The 21860-nt window shown below is 37.8% G+C and overlaps 2 protein-coding genes across 3 annotated transcripts; both read right to left on the bottom strand.

The window, feature by feature from the left end:
- Window positions 1–3562: 3562 nt before the first annotated feature.
- Window positions 3563–11306, bottom strand: LOC107815322 (uncharacterized). Of its 2 annotated transcripts, none has more exons than XM_075249966.1 (4): window positions 10909–11306; window positions 10581–10712; window positions 10425–10484; window positions 3563–3833 (listed from the first exon to the last, which is right to left on the bottom strand). In XM_075249966.1, exons 1-4 carry the CDS (start codon window positions 11008–11010, stop codon window positions 3714–3716), a joined length of 414 nt encoding a protein of 137 aa, XP_075106067.1. In that variant the 5' UTR covers window positions 11011–11306; the 3' UTR covers window positions 3563–3713. The 2 variants fall into 2 exon arrangements, with proteins under 2 accessions (XP_075106067.1, XP_016496366.1); XM_016640880.2 differs by having other exon boundaries at window positions 10874–11266.
- A 555-nt stretch (window positions 11307–11861) lies between these two features.
- Window positions 11862–16319, bottom strand: LOC107815321 (uncharacterized). Its single transcript, XM_016640879.2, has 5 exons — window positions 15942–16319; window positions 15068–15237; window positions 14696–14771; window positions 12255–12324; window positions 11862–12161 (listed from the first exon to the last, which is right to left on the bottom strand). Exons 1-5 carry the CDS (start codon window positions 16186–16188, stop codon window positions 12050–12052), a joined length of 675 nt encoding a protein of 224 aa, XP_016496365.1. The 5' UTR covers window positions 16189–16319; the 3' UTR covers window positions 11862–12049.
- Between the last annotated feature and the right edge of the window lie 5541 nt (window positions 16320–21860).

A 21860-nucleotide genomic window follows, 5' to 3' on the forward strand; every position in this document is an offset into this window, starting at 1 on the left:
CGGAACCTGCAGGCATTAAATGCATCATCCCCAGGCAAAAGGAACATCAGTACAAATAAAGTACCAAGTATGTAAGGCAGGAAAGCATAAATAAGAACAGTAATGTAAAGAGAGATAAAAAAGATACAACCTGTAACATCTAAGTGCCTCTGAGGGCGACTGGCATAAAATGCATGATACATATATATACATATACTTTTAATAACATATGCCTCTGTGGGCATCGTCATCATTATATCATACCCGGTCTCGAAGAGGATTCGGTAAAAACGTACACAACCATCATAAGGCTCGGTAGAATCGTACCCGGCCATGTGAAGTTTGGTAAAACCCAACTGATCAGTTGTTACATAATAGGTGTCGTACCAGGCCGACTATAGCGCGGCTCGGTGGAGTAAAATAGATACATATATATACTGCATGTTGCACTCATAGAATCACGTTCTAAACCTTTCGGAGTGACGTAAGGTCATTGCACCCTTGATTAACATTATTGACATTCATACCATCAATATGAACCTCAATAGGATTCAAGGATTATATATACTTGCTTAGAATAACATTATAAGGAAAGAACGACATGGACAGTCTTAGTTGCTAGGAGTAAATCCGTTATGAAATAGTGTATCGTTTATGTTCATTTCACTTTAGGTTATGCCAAAAGAAATAAGTAAGTGCCTTAACATACCTTTGCAATCTTCTCTCCAATCGTCAACCAAGCTCAATATGATCTTCTTACATCTCCAATGAGTAAACCGACTTCGTCGTCATCACATAAGCGTTGTAGCTCTCATATATTGAAACCAACATTCTCCAAGAAAACGGATAGCACCTCCCTATTTGTAATACATCCCATAAGTGACTATAAGTCACCAAATAGCCCAAACAACAACAATATAATTCGTAATAAGCTCTCCGATTACTTCAACAACCATTTTGAGCGGCAAGCTTGATTTACGATTAACAAAATATAGTCTGAATTCAATTCCTCTTCCATGAATATACCTACAACATCTATAACATCATACTTATTCTTACCATATTATTTTCAGCCCAAAATATCATAAGAATATTCTTTAAAAATAGTCTACACGCCTAGCACCTTAACCTTTATCTTATTTAATCAGCTTAATTAGCACATAGATAATCTCAACAACAATAGAGACATAACATAATCGAACTATTTATAACAATTTCCAGCCACAACAAACTATATATATATATATATATATATATATATATATATATATATATATATATATATAGCCTTAAAACAACAGATAACGATTCTTTATGGCGTGTCAATTACTATCTTGTAGATTTCCTCTCAAACAAATCAACCAACATATGATTAACCTTAAGCACAACCAAACGCATGATTTAATCACCATAGGCAGTAGATACAACTTGAAATTCCTAGCTGGAGTAGCTCACAACAACCCTCAATCACACCACAACACTGTAGGAGTTGTATTCTCTTCTTGAATTCACTTTTGTGTTCAAGTTGGTGTGTAAACACTTGTATTCAGCCTTAAAACTCTAATATATATGAAGTAGAAAATGATTATTACCTTAATAAATAAGAACAACACAAAATCTGAGGTTACTTCACTTGAAGAATCCTCCAAAACAGCTATAAGAACAAGGAAGTGAAACTAGCAATCAATTCGGGTTTCTCGACATTAGAATCACTTTGGAAGACTTTAAATGCCTAGGGTTGATATGAAAACCCTAAGAGAGTATTTTACAAAACTTAAACCACTTTAAACAATTCCCACACGAGCTGGAACCACACCAAAATCAGCAACCACAAGAAGAACAAGAAACTCACTAGCGCCAAGGGATTCCCAATCTTGATTTGTGTTGTTTGCCCTTGGTTTGAGTCTTGGATCATGAGAGAACTTTGAGAGAAAGTTTTTAGGTGTCTAGGGATTGAAGAAGGTGAAAAAGAATTAGTAAAAATTTAATTTAGGCATAATATATATATATATATATATATATATATATATAAGAGAGTGAAAGAGAATGAGGTAAAATAGGCTGTAGGTGTCACATATATATCAAGATATCTCAACCGCCTAAGTGGGTCCCATAGGGAGCTGCTTGCACAGTCTCGCAAAAATGCAAATATCTCTCTACTCTGATATTGTATCGACAAATGGTTTAATTCGTTAGAAACTAGACTCGTATATCTTCAAATTTGATAAATGGATCATCCCTTAATTCCAAGTATATTTGGATAAAAACACATCTACATTTGACCTAATTTTCAGCACATTTATGAATGTAACTTGTGATGACATTTGTCAACTTTTGTTCCATAACTCGCATGACTTCAAAACGTAATACACGTTTATCATACGATTAAAATAACTCATAACATAACCTCCTTATCATGTTAAGCACCCTAGTCTCACCCCAAAAATATATGTTATAATATTTCAAACTTGTCGACTTTCGACGAAATTTATTTTCTTCGATTCATTTAGCTTCTAAGCCTTCCAACCCTCTTAGTACTTGTTGTTCATGATCTTAAATATTTGTAACCGCCAAGGTAACATGATTAACTTACTTTATGTACTTTCAGAGATGATCCCATCTCGGAGTTTACATCAATTGACTTACGACGTACTTTTGTGTACAAAAACATGGGGTGTAACAATATTTATTATATACTATTATTAACATTAATAATACACAATCAATATACACAATAGCTCAAGAATTTATGATAAAATATACATTAACCTATACATGGTTTTTACTTAGTATTTTATCTGGTATAATTTATACATGATTTACTGTGTATAATTTATCTATTATAATTTATACATAGCTTATTAAAATTTATACATGATTTATACAACATATATTATTGCAATTATGAGGTTATATTCCAAGCTTCGGTATGTATATTATTATACATGTTATTTTCCAAATTTATAAATTTTATTTTTATAAATGAGAACAAATGGGTTATGCAAAGTGACCAGTAAGCGTAAGTATTTTTTGGATAGTATAACTTGATTAGCATTTAATTTTTGTATATCAAAATTATAAATGACTACTGCATTAAAAATATTCCCTAGGAAAGAAATGGGAGACAAATGTTTGAAAACATGTGCAATATATATATGGAAAGGAAGGGAATCAATTTATGAGTTTGGATTAACTTAGTCTGAATTAGGTTTCCTTATTGGTGATGGAAATTATGAAGCTGATGTAGGGCGCTAAATTAGGCCGTGAATCAATTTAAAGAGAAGATTACGAGATAAACTAAACCCCTTTTGACTTTTTGTTAGAAAATTAATACTTTCGATTTCTTTAAACGTGATTATCGATCCAAATTGATAGCTTTCTGCTAGGGGATGTATTTATCTTGTTGCCATGTATGTAGGGGTGAAATTCCTAAATGCCCAAGTAGCCTCCAACTTATAGATGTGGTCGACAACACACAGATAAGAAGGGTTGAGTCATGGGAGAGCCCAGAGCCTCTAAGCGCACATGCATGGATCCATAAAACACACCAGTCGTTCAAAAAAAAAAAAAAAAGGCAACAGGATTGCACGTTTATCTGAGTCCACTATAATTATAATGTCTGCTAATGCGATTGAGATTTAGGGGTCATACAACTCTGCTTTATCCATTGAGCAGCAAGGATGTTGAACAACAATATTTTTTTTTATCAATAATTAGCATTGTACTCTAGCCACTTACTTCAAAATACGGACTACGGCCAAACCAACAGCAGATATAGAGACAAGGGTACCTATACAATATTTTATTACATCATATTTTGCAGCTTCCAACTGAGCCCTTAATCCATGAATTTCCTGGGATAACATAATTACATAAAAAGACAGAATGGATTAGTTCAATTTACCGGGTATCAAATGTCAGTTTATAGCTGCGTATTACACTTACTCGGTCAAGTTTGTTAGTGAGGTTAGTGGTTTCTTGATTCTGATTTGCTAGTTCATCCCGGTTGACCGATTACGACCCATCATGGATACGGTGCCTGAACAAAATAACAACCTAGTGCAAAGGTTGGACGACCTGGACCGCAGAATGCGGCAGGCTGAAAATGACATTGCAAACATCAGTCGTGACTCTGAGGATGACCGGCAAACGGCAGCCATTGAAACTGCCAATATTCATGGCAAATTTGAGGACCTCCAACGGGAGCGTGCCGACGATCTAGCCCATCGAGAACAAGAGGCAGACAGACTAACTGCCATGCAGCAAACCATAGACGACTTGACAGGCCAGCTCAACATTGTCAATGTTGTCCTACAGAGCTTACTTCGAGGAGGCGACAACCACATCAGGGGTGCAGCAAACCTCACCCTCATTCCACAAAAACTTAAGATACCGGAGCCAAAGCCATACAACGGATCCCGGGATGCTAAAAAAGTGGAAAATTTCATCTTCGACATCGAACAATACTTCGATGCTGTGGGTCATTTAGAAGAATCCAAAGAGGTAGCAACTGCTGCCATATATCTTCAGGGCGATGCCAAACTTTGGTGGCGGGTCAAATACGAAGCCATCAAGGCCGGTGAAGATACTCTCCAGACATGGGATGAATTGAAGGCAGTCATACGCCTGCAGTTCTTCCCCAAAAATGTGGAATACAATGCAACGAGAAAGCTACGGGAGCTCCGCCACACCAGGTCAGTGCGGGAGTACGTGCGCGAATTCTCCGCACTCATGCTAAACATACGCGACATGGGGGACAAAGACAAACTCTTCGCATTCATAGAAGGTTTGAAACCTCATGCCCGTATGGAACTACAGAGACAACGGGTAGACACCCTGCCCAAGGCCATTCAAGCTGCAGAATGCCTTGGCGATTATCATTTGGGAACTCAGAATGACAGGCCCCAGCCGTCTGTCCGAGGGGATTCAACGGGAACCATCCCAGCAATGGTGGCCCAAGCAAAAGCGGGGGAGATCGGAGTGCATCCAAAACTAAGACTCCTCCCTCCAGCACCAACAATGCTGCCTCCATCAACAACAATCAGGGGAGAAAGCCTCCCTCAAAATGCCTTCATTGCGGTGGGGCACATTGGAACAATGCATGCCCAAACATAAAGATCAATGCTCATCAAACTGTCGAGGATGAGTCAGATGCATCAGACACATCAGAAGCAGACCAGGTAGGCGCCGTCAATGCAATTGTTGGCTCTATCCCACATGCCTTAGCGGGGACCAGTGCATGTCCTCCTAAGAAAATCTCAGGCCCAATCACCAAGAAAGGGAAGGAAAAGATGGACCAGAGGCTTCTTAAACAAATGAGGACCCTAATGTTCGTCGAATTGAAAGTGAACGGCAAGCCCATTCACGCATTAATAGACACGGGTGCTACCCATAACTACTTGGCTTCAACTCAGGTAGAGCGCCTGGGTCTAGTTGTGCAAAAGAGTAAAGGTCGCGTCAAGGCTATCAACTCGCCACCCCAGACATTGGGTGGAACAGCAACAGATGTCCCAGTGAAACTTGGCCCATACAAAGGAAGCATCGATCTGCGCATCGCAATCATAGATGACTTCGACATAATAGTGGGTTTGGAGTTCATGAGGTAAACCAACACCATACCGGTACCATATGCCAACATGTTTCTGATGATGGGAGAAAACGGGGCCAAGCCCTGCACCATACCATGCATTCCCATAAAGATGGCCGTTGGAAACATCTCGGCCATGCAGTTGGAGAAGGTAGCCAACAGACATGAACCCCTGGTTCCGGCTACCCTTCGCAACAACAATCAGCCATAATGTCATCGGCCTCAAAAGACTGGTGACGCTCCTCAGCGTGTGAAGACTTGTTAGCCATGCCACAAGGACAAGTCGGATCACTCATCACAGACGGGACCCTTGCAGCCATTACATGTCCCACAGAGACCATGGGGAAGTGTTTCCCTCAGATTCATCATGGGATTGCCCCAAGTCGGTAATCTTGCATCCATCTTGGTTGTCATAGATCAGTTTTCAAACTATGCAACTTTCATAGCAGCCCCGCAGAACATCTCAGCAGAAGATACAGCTCGACTCTTCTTCTCGCACATTGTCAAACATTGGGGCCTGCCGAAAGACATTGTTAGTAGGCGCGACTCACGCTTCACTAACAACTTTTGGACTCATCTCTTAAAGTGCTTTGGGTCGACATTGAGTCACAACTCAGACATCCATCCACCATCGGATGGCCAGACAGACCGGTTCAATGACATGCTGGAGGAATATCTCCGCAACTTTGCAACCGGGTCCCGGAAGCATTGGGTGAGGCTCTTGGATGCTGCTCAACTGTGTTTCAATTCTCAAAAGAGTCAACATACAAACAAAAGCCCTTTTGAAATTGTTACTGGACAGTAACCGCTTCTCCCGCAAACGGTGAATGCATCAACCAGGCCGAAATCTCCTCGAGCTACCAACTTCTCGAGCGAATGGGAAGCGCAACATGGGGATAGTGCGGAGCTATCTCGTCAAAGCCCAAAAGCGGGCAAAATGGTTCACCGAACATAATCTTTGCTTTGCCCATCATCAAGCAGGGACAAAGTAATGCTATGCATCCCAAAGCGATACTTGTTTGAAGAGAGGACCCATGACCCTCGCTTGCAACAAAGCCCCTGCCCATTGAAAAACGCATTGGAAAGTCCACATACCAGGTGAAAACTCCATCCTGGTGGAAGATCCATCCGGTCTTTCATGTCAGCCGCATGAAATCATTGCATCGCTACCAAAGCAAGCTCAAAGAACAGAGGGGCGCAGACCTCCCAACCATCAACCACTAGACCAATCATCATCATCATCATCATCATTATCCTGACATGGCTCTAAGGACGGTGCCAACTCAGGTGGGGGAGAATGTCATGGGCTGCTTTTCAGACACGCTCCATGACCCCTTGGTCGTGCCCCATAGCGGCCTAGCAAGCCTCGCAATGCCTAGCGCCATGGTCGGCCCCATGGTCTTGGCTGCGCCAAGTGACAAGCGCGCATGCGCCTCTGTCGCCCCACCGATGCCTCTCGCCAACGCCCAGCGGCTGGCCAATGACAACAGCGTCGCACGCACTGACAATGTCGCGCGCGCAAATCCTGATACCTCGCCAGCGCCCAGCTGCAGGCCCATTCCAGCTAGGGCTGTGCACGGATCGGATTTAGCATATTTCGGATTTGAATTTCGGATTTCGGATTATAGAAAATGCAATCCGAATCCGATCCGAATTATATCGGATCGGATTTTAAAGTTTGGATCGGATCGGATATCGGATCGTATTATTATGCCTCAAAATTAAACTAATATGTATATTTTCTTTGTAAAAGAGGCAATACATTAAGAAAAATTCATGTTTATGCAATTATGAGAGTACTATGGTGCCAATATAGCTAAATCTAGCAATTGTAAAGGTAATAACTTGGAGGTTGATGTAAATTAAAGTGTAGTATTTATACATGTCCTAATAATTTCGGATTACGGATTGGATTGGATTAAAATATACCAATCCGAAATCCGAAATTTTAATAAACATAATCCGAAATTCGATCCAATCCGAAATCCGAAATTCAAAATTGAATGGATCGGTTCGGATTTCGGATATCCGATCCGAGTGAACAGCCCTAATTCCAGCAGCGCCTCGCACACAGACCCTGATGCCAAGCACCAGCGCCCAACCTTAGGCAAACACAACAAGTGTCGTGCGCGCCAACAGCATCGCGCGCGCAGACCCTGACCCGCAAGACAAAGTTGCTGCTATCGGACTTGTTTCTACATTGTAATAAACTAAGTCCTTTTCATTGTAATTATAGGCTAGTTTACATCATTTTCATTCAGTGTGCTTCTACAGCTTTATTAGGGCAAGTCATGTAACTTTGGTTTATTTTTTTTAAGCATTATTAGGGGGATCAAGCAATCAAAACATTTCAAGCAATCATTTCTCTGTACTGGTGTCTCTCCCCCTCGACACCGCATCTTTTGTAATCAGCTTTCATTCATCAATAAAATCATCATCATTCAAAACCCAATTCTCTCTCAGCTTCCGGGATTGCTCGTGATATTGGTTTTCCCGCACGGCACTGACAATCTAGTCTAGCGTGCGGAGGGGACCTCATTGGCGGACAGCAACCGCACTGACATCGGTTGCTTAGCCTTACATTGCCCTTCCAAAGAACATCAGGAAGGTGTTGCGTAACATTACTCATGCACTCTCCATACACGATTGTTATAGTTGGACTAGATCTCCTTTAGCACAGTGTGGTGGATACATCTTGAGTTAATATGCACTTCCCGACAACATAGGATAGCTGAAAGAAAATAAACACTCGATTGAAACAACATGCAGCCTGCTTGTACATTCTAATTTTCCATTACGTTTTTAGCTAATGGTGTTCTTACATATTGCTACCTCATAAATTAAATGCATTCACTACACTATAGATCAGATTTCTTATTCCAGTTTTTTTTTACAACACTTTATATTCACGACCAACTAGTGTATTTGGAAGAGAGCATTTTGTCCATAACTTGGACCCTTGGGAAAGAGAAATTAACACACTTTGCTTCTAAGTGTATAACTAGGGAATTTTTTAATTAGTTCTAGGATATTCTTGAGGTGGATGGATATCACGGCTATTTGCCTCATTCTAATTAGAATATCTATCTGCAGATGTCACTTAGTTTTTAACTCGTCCTTTCTTCGCATATGATCAAAGGAGCATGTCATCTCTGAAATTTCACTTGTGCCACATCTAAGGCTCCCTCCTTATCATCAATCTCTACCACCTGTTAAGCCCACACACCTTCCCCAGAAACTCACCTCCTGACGTACAAATGGTGTTATCAACTTACACCTACTCAACATACTCAGACCTTGCACCAAATCCTTACATTGCCTCATACATTACCATCTTCATCACCTCTTCATACATCTGTCAAATCAAGTTTCAAGGTACGGAGAAAAAAGGACCTTTCTAGCAGGTCCCTTTGCACTATGCAGTTCCCATTTTTTCATTTGACTAGTGCAAATATTTGATATAGAAGTTCAAATAGTTATTTTAAACAATAGTCAAATGCTAATGTAAAGCAGATTATTTGGGGAAAGAGAATTCATATTGACGCTCAATCATGAATGATACTAACTAACGCGATTATTAATCTAAAACTCACTATCTACAGTTTCATTGACTATTTTTTTTCCATTTTAAGAGATTAAATTCATGTTACTATACTCAGATAGAGATGTAGACGAGCTTTTGCAACATCAAGTCGGACATTAAACCCAGAAGCCGCACTAGAACAGGTGGTGTACATATAAATAATTGCTCAAGTATACTAAGTATATTCTTCACTAAACGTTTTAAATAATACAATCAGCATACCAACTAAACAACTGAGATCATAAAAAAAAAATTACACACCTGAGATTGGCTCATTATAGAACAGACTGATATCTCAAGTATCAATATACAGATAGATGTATTTTTTCTGACCATATATTAACCAACTTCCTTAAGAGAAAGGTCTAGTAGTATGTGGGCAGAAATGAGTATATTTAAGTGGGCAGACATGAGTATATTTAAGAACCTACAGGATATTGGACACCGCAATTTTGATAAAACTGTCACACAGGATACACATCTCTAATGCACCGGCAGAATGATTTTTTTTTTTTTAAAACCAAGAAATCCCCGAGGGCCAATGCACACTGTTTGAAACTCAGTGGACAATGGGCCCACCCCTATACCCTCCTCCCTTAAATACCAGGCTTTTATATGATAGTAGTACAGTACACAACTAGTTCATAGGAGAAAAATTAAGTTAGTTAGGTGTTGGAGGACTAACAGGGCAAAAATGCTAGTTTTGAGCTAGGAGAAACCCATCCAAATCATTATTGGCATATTTACCCAACCGAAACATATGAAGGAATCAATGTAAGACTATTGGATCAATGGGTCCTTAGCACTTAGCAGTTCATGCAAGGGTTGGTCATTGGTGATATCTAGAAAAAGAAAGACCCTTATAATATCTTCCTGGTGTGAAGAGTTCTCGTAAGATCACTCCAGTTCTGGAAGAGAACATTTTCTTTCAATAAAGGCCTTGACAATTCCCAAAGGCCATATGCATAATGGATGAACAACTCATTCGGCATAATACCACTCCAAGTCCCAACCTTTACCAAAAAACACAATGACGAAGGAGAAAATTTTCCACCAACAGAATCTCTTTATAAAAAAAAAGGGCATGTAAACCACTCCAAGTCCCGACCTTTACCAAAAAACACAATGACGAAGGAGAAAATTTTCCACCAACAGAATCTCTTTATAAAAAAAGGGCATGTAAAATTTGTTAAGACCAATCAATGCAAAACTAAATTAGCCATACTCAGTGCATCAAAATGTGAATCCACAAATTTTACAGTGAAGAACGGATACCTGAGAGCTTTGAACTTCGGACTTAAATTTGGACAACTTGGATTCTTGAATCATCTCAAGCTATATAGATGAAAATAATATCACATTCGTACAAAGTTTAAGCTGATTAAATTAAAATTACATGTATAAAAAATTTAAAAATATATATATACATACTGTCTGTAACTCTTCTTTAGAAACAAAAGTCTGAGCAACATTTTCCAAGCTGTCATTCAAAACCTCAGTAATAGCAGCAGTAATAGCCTCAGCTTGCTTCGTAGGCACCCCTTGTGCTTCCAGTCTTCTCACCTAACCAAAAAAAATCATTCTTAGGCCAATTTAAAAACTGAAAAAGCAAATACTACTCATCATTCAAATTCAATTTCAATTTCAATTTCTGATAGAAGCAGGATAAAAAAATGAAAAGCGAACAAAAAGAAAGAAAAGAAAAGAAAAGAAATACTTATTACAAGAGCTAGAGTGTCGACGAGGAATAAGCGCTTGCCATTGAAAGAAGGGTTCGAAATGAGTCTGCCGTGGAATTGGTTGCGTCCTGAAAGAGCTCCGAGTTTAGGTCCGAAATACCCGACCCGTTTACATGCCGCATAAGCGGCCATTTGAATTCATGCGAAGCAATCGTCTTCGTGGTTGAGTATACAGTTGAATTTGTGAATCAAAAAGTAGAAGTGAATGGTATTCTTATCAATGAGCAGGAGACGGAACACGTTTTTCTTGGGGATAATGAAATAGTAGTTCAGGATTTCTTTATTTGGTTATTGTTTTTAATGTTTGAACATTTGCTTGCTTCTCCTTTCAACTTCCATTTTCAGGGAAAAACCGCCACCAATGCAATATGCTTTTATCCTCCTTTTACCTCATATAATTTCGATCCTTGTAAAAGGTTTGCCGGTAATAATAAAGAGAATTTTCACAATGTGAAAAAAAAAAAAAAAAAATCCTAAAATGTCTTTTTTGAGTTCGGTTGAAGAGTAAAAAAATATCTATTGAAGATTAATAGTAGTAATGTTAGTTAATCACACAGTTTTATTGAATACTAAAGAGTGATAAAAAATCATTTCTAGCAACTAAACGCTAAAAACTTCACTTATTTTCCATCACACCAAACACAGACAAAAAATAGGATAATATTACATTCACTTTTTGGATTTTATGACCAGTTAAATGTATTCTGAAAATTTTGGAATATCAAATAAAATAGGATCGAGCTAAGAAAAAAAGAGTTAAAGAAGTTATCTTGACCGAAAATAAAAAATGAAAGAAAAAAAGAAGTTATCTTGAGCCACAACGACGGGGCAAGAACCTGGCGTCTTTCATTTAAGGAATGCAGGTTCTTTGACGCGACGTTCCTACTTTATATTTTTAAGTAAAATCTAAGGAATTATTAGTAACAATTACCACCTTATAAAATAGTAGTAACTAGAAATAAAAGATTCTTACTTTGATATTGTTGGAATAAGAGCATTCCTTAAATGAAAAATCAATAATACAAACACCAAAATAAATCTCATAAGACATATTACATGTTTCCCCTTTAACCTATTCCAAGGCAAATGAAGCAAACGTAAACTTTATTTGGTTCAGCTCAATGCTCTTTTATCCATTTCTTCTATTTCAGGATCAGAATCCTACTTTGGCCGCCGGTAGAAGATGTCATCAACACTTTCTTTTATACGGTTTCCCACTTTCCGCAAGTTCTTGGCTACTCCCATTGCAACCAAGTTAGCATTCCTGGTAAACCTGTATTTTCAAGGGAACAAACATCATCAAACAATTCTATACAGTGCCTCACTTGAAGCAGACATTATTTATCAATATTCAAACACTGCTTGCCTGGTAAGGAACTCATCACCAGCTGCGTGAGTTGGTTTATGTGATCGAGGCTGTGGAACTCCATTTCCATCTTTTAAAAATATAAAAAAGTTCAAAGAAAACAGAAGAACCAAATTAGGTTGCCAATGATCAAACCAAAACATAAAGAACGTAATAGTCCAAATAACTGCAAGGGGTAACGAACATTACAGAACAAGATGCTGAATTACATTGCATATCAAACTATGATCAGCTACTAAATCATATGCCACATTTAGAGGTTGTCATCTGCTAAAGATCCTACATGGTATGCTAATAGCATGAAAGGCGTGGAGAGGTAACAACAGTTAACACACAGAGAAGCCAGAAAAGATATGTTTGAACCCGGACTAGGAATTTGTCTGCCACCTTCTCCTAGAAACTCTCGCTTGACTCATAAAAGATACAGATCAGCTAAAAAAAATACATGTCACAGATAAAACCTCAGACATTAGTTTAATGACCAACAAGTAATGGTGTGCGGAGATGTTTGGGCTACTCATAAGAGTATATTATGCAGATATAAGTTTCTATCAGCATGATAAAAAATCAGCATTCAAACTTCTAATTTCTACAGATAAAGGACATCTTAAAATCGCGAGAGATCGTTTGTTGAAGGTTGAAAAGCTGGGGAAAAAAAATAGGAGTAGTGGATAGATCCCGGTCCCAAGTGGCTAAAGTTACTGCTGATTGATAATCTCTTCACAAGCACAATTGTTCTTGCATCGATAGGTTTTTTCTTTGTCCTGATTGAAAAGAGCTATGACGGACAACTTCAAAAGGTCAAACCAGCCATTCCATTCTGGATGTAAAATGTTGAATTCGATAACCTTAATCTTGCCGGATGTCCATTATATAAATTTTAGGGAAAATTTCAAAGACCTGCCCCCAGGTTTTGCCTCATCACACTAACCTCCCTTGTGGTTTGCGACATTACGCTTAACTCCCTTATTTTGATTTTTGTAACAATAATTTTAATTCATTTTTCATTAACAGGGAAAAAAATATGATCCGACTGATTTGCCTTTCTTCCTAACATTTTGCTCCTTTGAATTTATTTTAATGAACATCTTCTTCAACAACAGAGCTTTCACATAATCTTTGAGATGACTTCCACTACTATGAATGAAAAAGGTAAAGGAAAGGAAGCAATTCCTCTTGCTAGCTCTAATTTCACCACTTCTGTATGGTCACTGCACTTCATATTTGAATCATTAAATGAAAATGACAAATATAAAAACACTCTGATAGAAGGAACAATAGTTAGATGTCTTAATACCAAATCGTAGAAATTCCAATTGCCAAACATCACCAGAAAGTAGAGTTTCAGTTACCAAACATGAGTAGAAAAAAAAGAAAGTAGTAATTAAAATAAGGAAAAAGAAAAACTTTAACTTTTCAAACATTGTGACCTCGTAGAGGAAGATAAACGACGAGATTGTGCACACAGCACCGCCGAGTGTCTTTGTATGAAGATTAATTGCTTTTACATAGAAGATGATGAGAAGACCTATAAAAAAGTTGAAGTGCAGTCACGCAGTCACTCCTAGCGTAACTTTTTCTGTTCTAAAGGAATTAATTGAAGAAGATATTCATGGAAATATATTAATCAAAAGAGCAAATGTTAGGAAGAAAGGCAAATCAGTCAGAGTCTATTTTTTCCTATTTATGAAAAATAGATCAAAAATAATTTTTACAAAAAGATAAATAAGGCAGGTAAACGTAATATCTCAAACCACAAGGGAGATTAGTGTGATGAGGCAAAACCTGAAGGGAGGTCTCTAAAATTAACCCTATTTTATTTATAATGTGGCTTCCAAGCTTAAAACAGTCATTAGACTTTAAACAACAAGGATAAACAGTTCTTCAGCAACAAATAGAAAAGTAATTTTAAGTTTTCAACGAGGATTTGTTGATAAAGAATATTTCTGAATTTTTTACTTCAAGAACAATAAAGGAATAACCCTCAGGGGTTGGCCTGGTGGCAATTGACTTGAGCCTTGGGGTTTGCTCCCTTTCAAGGTCTCAAGTTCGAAACTCACTGGGTGCAAACAATTTCTGAGGGCCATCGGATTGGGTAAAACCTGAATTAACCGTGGTGCACTTGAGGGAAACTCCTTGCCGAGGGCCTGTGCACCCCCGGGATTAGTCGGGGCTCTTAGAGACTCGGACACCCGGTGCAAATAAAGGAATGCAGTAGGTAAAGCAAAAAATAAACTTTCACCAAGCATGTAATTAATTATGAAAAATATGTTACTGGAAAATGATAATGTTCGGGAAACTGGAACAAGAACACATCCCTATGTACAAAAATGTTCGAACCAAATTTAGACATCCATATGAAGCAGTAACACACTACACCAATAGCATTACATCAGACGCATAATTTTTTGGCAGGGAAAAAATGAAATCATGGCAGTCACCTTCTTTCTTTTGGGCATGAGCATGAGCAGGAGCAGGAGCTGCATCAGCTGAAGTGGGTCTTTTATCCACCAAAACCTACGCCATGCTATCTAAGTTAGTTGAGCAACATTTTTTGGAGTAAACAGAAATAATACAAAAAACATGAAGTTATTAGTGGCTATATCTTACTATAACTCTTTCAAAGGATTAAATTGCATATAAACACAATACTGGTAACTGGTCAGAACAAAGAGAAAACTAAAAACTAATATGTCAAAGCATGACATCTCCTACAGAAATTAATTTGCCTTCTTCTCCATGTATACCCGAGAACACATCAAACATGAAACAAGGCATGAAGCAAACTTGAGCATTTAAAGTAGAATGCTAACCTCAAGGCCAACACAGACTGGCAATTCTGTTTGTGTCTCTTGAGCATCAGTTGATCGAGATTTCTGATCCAAGTATACAGAATAACCGACACAAGCATATCTAAAATCCGTAAGGCTCCGACCCTCTTTAGAAGCTTCCATCTCAGATTCCCCAACAATATACCGAGGTACTTGTTATCAAACATCAGAAACCAGTCTCAGCACACATTCAATACAGGGTCTAATTTTCAATATGCTATAAATGATAACAACAAAGGAACATTCAATGCATAACGAGATACAGTAGCAGAGGTCTATGTGACCAACAATTGAGTACGTCAGAGATTCTAGCTTCCTGTTTTCCTGCAGAAATGATTTTTCCTCAAAAGGATAGTTCACATAACATGGAATCACCAGACCAGAACTAACTCAGCTGCCCAAAATGCTTACTTTTTAGAGTATTACAGCACAAGTAACATGTATCACTAACATTATATAGAGAGACCTCAGACCAATTTGGAACTATGCCTTAATCCTAAAGTAGATGGTGCTGGATATATGAATCCTCATTATTCATTCGGCTTCTAATCTTCGATAAATTGCCTTTTGGGACCAATTAGGGATTCTGTAAAACTAGAAGCTCTACATTTTCTACTGAGCCATTGAACATTAGGTACTAATATTTCACCAGTAAGAAACCTGAGAAATTTCTTTATTTTAAGCTGCAAATTGTAACGAGCCCTGAATTATGAAACTTATAATTCCACGAAAAACAGAAAACAGGAATCAATGCAAGCAATAAAAATTAGCAAAAGAAATGGCCAATAAGCAAGTAACAACACATTTTTAAAAAGGCAGAAAAAAAAAGGAAAACGAAAAGGGTTAGAAGGGGAACCTTGAGGAAGGGAACGGCTAAGGCCGAGACAGAGAGGATTGCGAGAATTGGATTTGAAAGTAGAAGAATAATATAGACATCCTTTGCACGACTTTCCTTTATTCTTCGATGATGATAGTCCTTCTACTTCACCTTCGCCGGAGCCTGTCCCTCCGGCTCCGGCATCTTTGATTGGATTTATGCTTTTGCTGTTGCCGTCGATGCAGCAACTGTCGTCTTTTCCGTTCATATCATTATCTTCCCTCATCTGTTTCTCTTCTTCTTGGCTCGGCTCCACACCGAAATACTCGATTCAGAATTTTTTCTCTTTCGTTTATCAACTGTGAAGCGTGTTTAACTTTTTATTGTTCCTCCACGTCGGCTTGCGGATTCGAACCCAGGTGCATAGCCTCACCATTTAAGTGACCTATTTTAAAATTAAAAAATAAAAAGGTAGACCTATTTCGATCAAAATCAAAATTGGCAATTTAATACCCGAAGTCGGATGGTCCAAATACGCAATACGGTACGGACTTGGTCCTTATCCCAAAAAGAGGGACCAATGACCCGATTCCGCTCCAAGCTATTTTTTTAAAAAGAAAATTACCATATAATTGTTTAACGTACAGTTTTCTTTTTTCTTCCATTACCTCAATCATAGAATCATAGAACAAATGAATTGAAAATTATAAAATAGCACGATAAAATGTGAAGAACAGTAAAAAAGTCTCTTTCATTCTTCACCTTATTCCTTGTTTTCATTATAGCGTTTTAAATTATTTTTTGTGGAGCAAAGGTTTAGGATGTGTTGAGATAGGCTGAATCTGTGGCCCAGGCCCAATTATTATTTATTTGTTGTACTACATCAGATTAGGCCCATTTAGTTAGTCCTTTAGTTAGCTTTTATTTCTTTATATTTGTTATACCATGCCATTTTTTCTTCTTTATATATATTGGGCCATGTATATATACAAAGGGAATTTTTACCTCCTATAGTAAAGGTTGATATCTTATTTATTTTAAATAAATATTCTTTTAAAAATTATATTTCATAGCTACTTTTTGATTTTTATAATCAAATATCTATTTATGGTTACCTCCTACCCTTAAGCCATAAATTACTCTTTGTATTATTTTTCTCTCTCATTCTTTCAGATTGTTGCCGCTTTCTTCTCCTCTTTTTCTTCCTTGTTATTTCCTTGTACGCCACCAAAAACCTATAAGATTTCTCCTTCTTCTTGCTTTCTACTTTCAGAAAATCAAAAAAGCCCCAAATTCAAAAAATGACATCTTTCGCAGAGGCACCACCGGGAAACGAAGCAGCAAAGGCAAAGATCTTCAAGACAAAGTGTGCTCTAAATTTTGAGAGTTTCGAGTTAGAATCGCGACCCTCTTGACGAGAAGACATTAGAGTTATTCTTGAACAAAGACGACAGAGTTTGGGGCTGAGCAACTTGAAGAGTCTGTTACCTTTTTTTCATTGTATTTCAATGTATCTCGTTGTATTCTATGTATTTCATTGTATTCATTGTCTCTTTTTTTCCATTGTATTTCAATGTATCCCGCTGTATTCTATGTATTTCATTGTATTCACTGTTTCGTTATATGCCATGAATGTATTCATATGTTTTTTTAGTTAATATAATTTATGTATTCAGATGTATTATATAATTTCTCTGAAGATTGCTATGTGTTTGGGGTATTTTTCGGTTGAGAATCTTTTTTATAACTGGAAATACAAATTTTATGTGTTATAATTGAGTTTGTTGAATTATATTAGGAGTCTATTATGTTAATTGATTTACTTTTCGTTTAAAAATAGTGTAATCCCTTGTTTCACGCCGTGAATACAGTCGAATACAATAATCTTTCCAACTATAATCCCATATTTCACGCCATGAATATAGTCGAATACACTCGAATACAACAACTGATTAGTTGGACTTCCCTGATTCACGCCTATTTTTGCTATTGTATTCATGAATACAGTAGCTTAAATACATCTAATACATCTTATAACAACAAAAAATGTATCTATAATCCGTAATATAGCAAATGGTATCTATAGAGAGCTAATTGCCACTAAAAGATAGTGCTTTATGAAAATTTCTCTATACAAAGGGACCCGGTTTTGTAATAGTAAGAATTCATTTTTATGTGCCGAGTCAATAAGAAAGATCTCGAACTTTCTCTATCTCTTTCTTTAACCCTAAGTTCTTCTTCATTGAATCTATGAGAATGATGAACATTAACATGGTATTAGAGCACAGATCTGTGCTCATCTAGTGTTACGCTTCCGACTGATTCTACCCTCGTCGGTTTTCGTTGAGTTTTTCAAAGTCCAATAATATTCGTCGATTCGGTGATATTTTCGGTTGATTCTTCTATTTCCGGTGGGTTTTCTTCGCGCGATGGAGTTTTTCGGTGTTAAATCTGAAGGTTTGTTCGATATTCTTCAGGATTTGACCACTTGTTCGAGCTAGGGTTTTCTCCTTCGTTTTTCCTTATCTTTGAAGGTCGTTCTCTTTCCGGTTGCGAAAGAGGTTGATATATCTATTCTATTTTTTTCCTATTCTGGTGATATAGTTGTTGGTTTTCTCATTAATTTAGCTGTTTTTTTAATTTGTTGCCAATATGATAAATGGTAATTCTGATCCCACTCAAACCCATGCATCTTCTACTGGTTCGCGTACTGTGTTTCATGAGAACGATTATACCCATCCCTGTCACCCTTTATATGTTCACCTCTCTGATGTACGTGCGATTTCTTTGGTCTCTACTCCTTTTGATGGAACATGTTATGGTAGATGGAGACGCATTGTGTTAGTTGCTTTGTCTATTAGAAATAAAATTGATTTCATAACGGGTGCTACTAGCTCTTGATGTGTCACCCTTAGCAAGACAATGGAAAAAGTGCAATGATCTTGTAATATCTTTGCTAGTAAACTCCTTGTCTAAAGATATTGCTCGAAGTGTAGAGTATTTTTAATTTGCTAAGGATATATGGAATGAATTAGAAGAGAAATATGGTAAAGCTGATGGTGCCAGGGTCTTTGAGTTAAAAAAGGAACTGACCCATATCTCTCAAGGCTCACTTGATATAGCATCCTATTTCAATAAGATAAAATAGTTGTGGGATGAAATTGCCTCCATCTCAGCTAGCAGTGCAAGAGTTTGTACTTGTGGGGCCAAATCAGCTAAGGATGAGGAACAAAGAGCTTATCAATTCCTTATGGGTCTAAATGAACTTATGTTCAAACCAGGAGTAACATCTTAATGATGAAGCCTCTTCTTTATGTTGGTACAGTCTACAGTATTCTTTTCTCTGATGAGAAGCAAAGGCAGGTATCTGCTGGGGCTCAATTTCCCTATAATTCTGTTTCCTTCACTGCTGGTGTGCCGAACCTTACACCAACTCACAATGCCTTTTTGTCAAAACCTAATTTCCCTTCCAAGGTCTCTTTTGAGTCTATTAGGTCTTCTAGGGTATGCAAATATTGCAAAAAAACCTGGTCATAGCATTGAGATGTGCTATAAACTGCATGGTTTTCCTCCCAATTTCAGACCTACAAAGAATTTGGGGCCCAAAAGATCAGCTGCTCATGTTGAGCTTGAATCCAACACAATGCCTGGTATTCTGACTATGGAGTGTGATGCTGATGTGTCTCAGTCTCAATGTCAAAGTTCCTCTGCAGTGCCTGGCCTTACCAAGGACCAGTATTCCCAACTGATGATGTTACTTCAGCAGCAAGCCCAAATCACTCCTTCCCCTCCTGGTTCCAACCTCATAGGGTCTGCCAACTTTGTTGGTATGTTGCCTACCCAAAAGGGAGTGTCTTATGGAGTTTGTATGATGAGTAGAGTAGATGGAATAGTGTGGATAATAGATTCAGGAGCATCTAATCATATGACCTCCATTAAAAATTTGCTTTTCAATATACAATCTTTACCAATTCCTTACTTAGTCTCTCTTCCCAATGGTTATAAAGTCAAAGTTACTAATATTAGCTCTATAGTCTTATTTCCTGATCTTATTCTTTACAATGTTCTTTACATTCCTAGTTTCCAATATAATCTCATTAGTGTTCATAAGTTGTTATGTCATGATGCTAATATTGTACAGTTTACCAAGGCTGTTTGCACTCTACAGGACCCTTTACTGAAGAAGCCAGTGGTGCTTGGTAGGCTGGACAATGGTCTTTACAAACTCTTTCAACAAGCTACTTCTGCTGGGAAACAGTGTTCTGTTCCAGTTTCTCCTATTGTTAATACTTCTAGTTCTGTTTCTTGTTCTTTTCCTGCAACTAGTGATACATTTTCTTAAATACCATTGATGTACCTAATAAAGTCAACAATGTTGATGTTGCTTGGCACTGTAGACTTGGACATGTTCCTTTCTCTAAAATGAAACATATGAATAATATTGGCTGTATTTTTTCTTCTAAATAGTCTTTTACTTGTCCTATATGTCCTTTAGCAAGACAAACAAGATTGTCTTTCCCTGACAGTTCTATACGAACCACTAAAATATTTCAATTGATTAACATAGATACATGGGGTCCATATTCTACACCTACCTATACTGGCTCTAGGTACTTTCTAACCATTATTGATGACTATATTAGAGCCACTTGGACTCATCTAATGGGTGCCAAGAGCAATGCTTTTGACCTTCTCAAAGCCTTTATTGCCATGGATTAGACTCAGTTTTAGTCTGTAGTCCAAACAGTTAGAAGTGATTATGCCCTTGAATTGGGCTCTAGTATTGCAGGTTTTGTCTATATCTCTAGTAAAGGAATTATTCATCAAACTTTATGTCCACACACTCCATAGAAAAATAGAGTGGTGGAGAGAAATCATAGACATTTACTTGAGACAGCTCGAGCTCTTCTCTTTCAATCTCATCTCCATATTCAATTCTGGGGAGATTGTATTCTTACTGCCACATACTTAGTCAATAGGTTTCCTTCTACTTTACTTCTTGGGAAAACTCCTTATGAAATGTTGTTTGGGTCTGTACCTGGATATTCTCGTCTTAGAGCTTTTTGGTGTCTTTGTTACTCTACTGATACCAAACCCCATAAAAATAAATTTTACCCTAGGTCTATTCCATGTGTCTTTATAGGATATCCTTTTGCTAAGAAGGGATACAAATTATATAATCTCTCTAGCAAAGCAGTATTCATCTCAAGGGATGTTATTTTTAAAGAACACATTTTCCCTTTCCTTAGTTCATCTGTTGGCTTACTTAATTTCCCTTCTCTTTTATCTTCAGACACTTTTGGTCCTTATCATTCCTCCTCCTCCTCCTCCTCCTCTTCCTCCTCCTCCTCCTCCTTCTTCTTCTTCTTCTTCTTCTTCTTCTTCTTCTTCCCTTGATCTTCCTGCCCTTGTTCTTTCTTCTCCTTATTCTGGTTCTCACTCACCTTCCTCCAATCCCCCTATTTCTTCCCCTCCTACTTCTGATCTTCCTTTGAGAAGATCTACTAGACCTCATAATCCTCCTACTTATCTTAAAGATTTTGTCTGCCATTCATCTTCTCTCATTCTTCCATCCAGTCATGATGCTCCTTCTATTACTCAACTTCATATTCCTGAGTCTCACTCCTACTCCCAGGCATCCATTGTCCCTGAGTGGCAGGATGTTATGAGGAAGGAATTTGAGGCCTTGGGAGCTAACAAAACTTGGGAAATTGTTCAGTTGCCCCATGGCAAAAAGCCTATTGGCTGCAAATGGGTTTACAAGGTAAAGTATAAAGCTGATGGGAATATAGAGAGGTATAAGGCTAGATTAGTTGTAAGGGGTGATACTCAAGTGGAGGGTGTTGATTCCATGAGATATTCTCTCCTGTTGTCAAAATATCTACTATTAAGACCCTTATTGATGTGGCTGTCAAATAGGGTTGGTCTATATTTCAACTTGATGTCAACAATGCATTC

Source organism: Nicotiana tabacum, chromosome 3 (assembly GCF_000715075.1).
Source record: "Nicotiana tabacum cultivar K326 chromosome 3, ASM71507v2, whole genome shotgun sequence".
Classification (NCBI taxonomy): Eukaryota; Viridiplantae; Streptophyta; class Magnoliopsida; order Solanales; family Solanaceae; genus Nicotiana; species Nicotiana tabacum.

Bases quoted from the DNA above. Each gene is read 5' to 3' on its own strand.
- LOC107815321 (XM_016640879.2), bottom strand. From the start codon at position 16,188: ATGAGGGAAGATAATGATATGAACGGAAAAGACGACAGTTGCTGCATC. The intron at 15,238-15,941 runs GTTCCCCTTCTA...TTTGATAACAAG, and splicing joins TAGCCGTTCCCTTCCTCAAG to TACCTCGGTATATTGTTGGG. The intron at 14,772-15,067 runs GTTAGCATTCTA...AGCATGGCGTAG, and splicing joins CAGTCTGTGTTGGCCTTGAG to GTTTTGGTGGATAAAAGACC.
- LOC107815322 (XM_016640880.2), bottom strand. From the start codon at position 11,020: ATGGCCGCTTATGCGGCATGTAAACGGGTCGGGTATTTCGGACCTAAA. The intron at 10,713-10,873 runs GTAATAAGTATT...TTTTTTGGTTAG, and splicing joins TCGTCGACACTCTAGCTCTT to GTGAGAAGACTGGAAGCACA. The intron at 10,485-10,580 runs GTATGTATATAT...TCATCTATATAG, and splicing joins CTAAAGAAGAGTTACAGACA to CTTGAGATGATTCAAGAATC.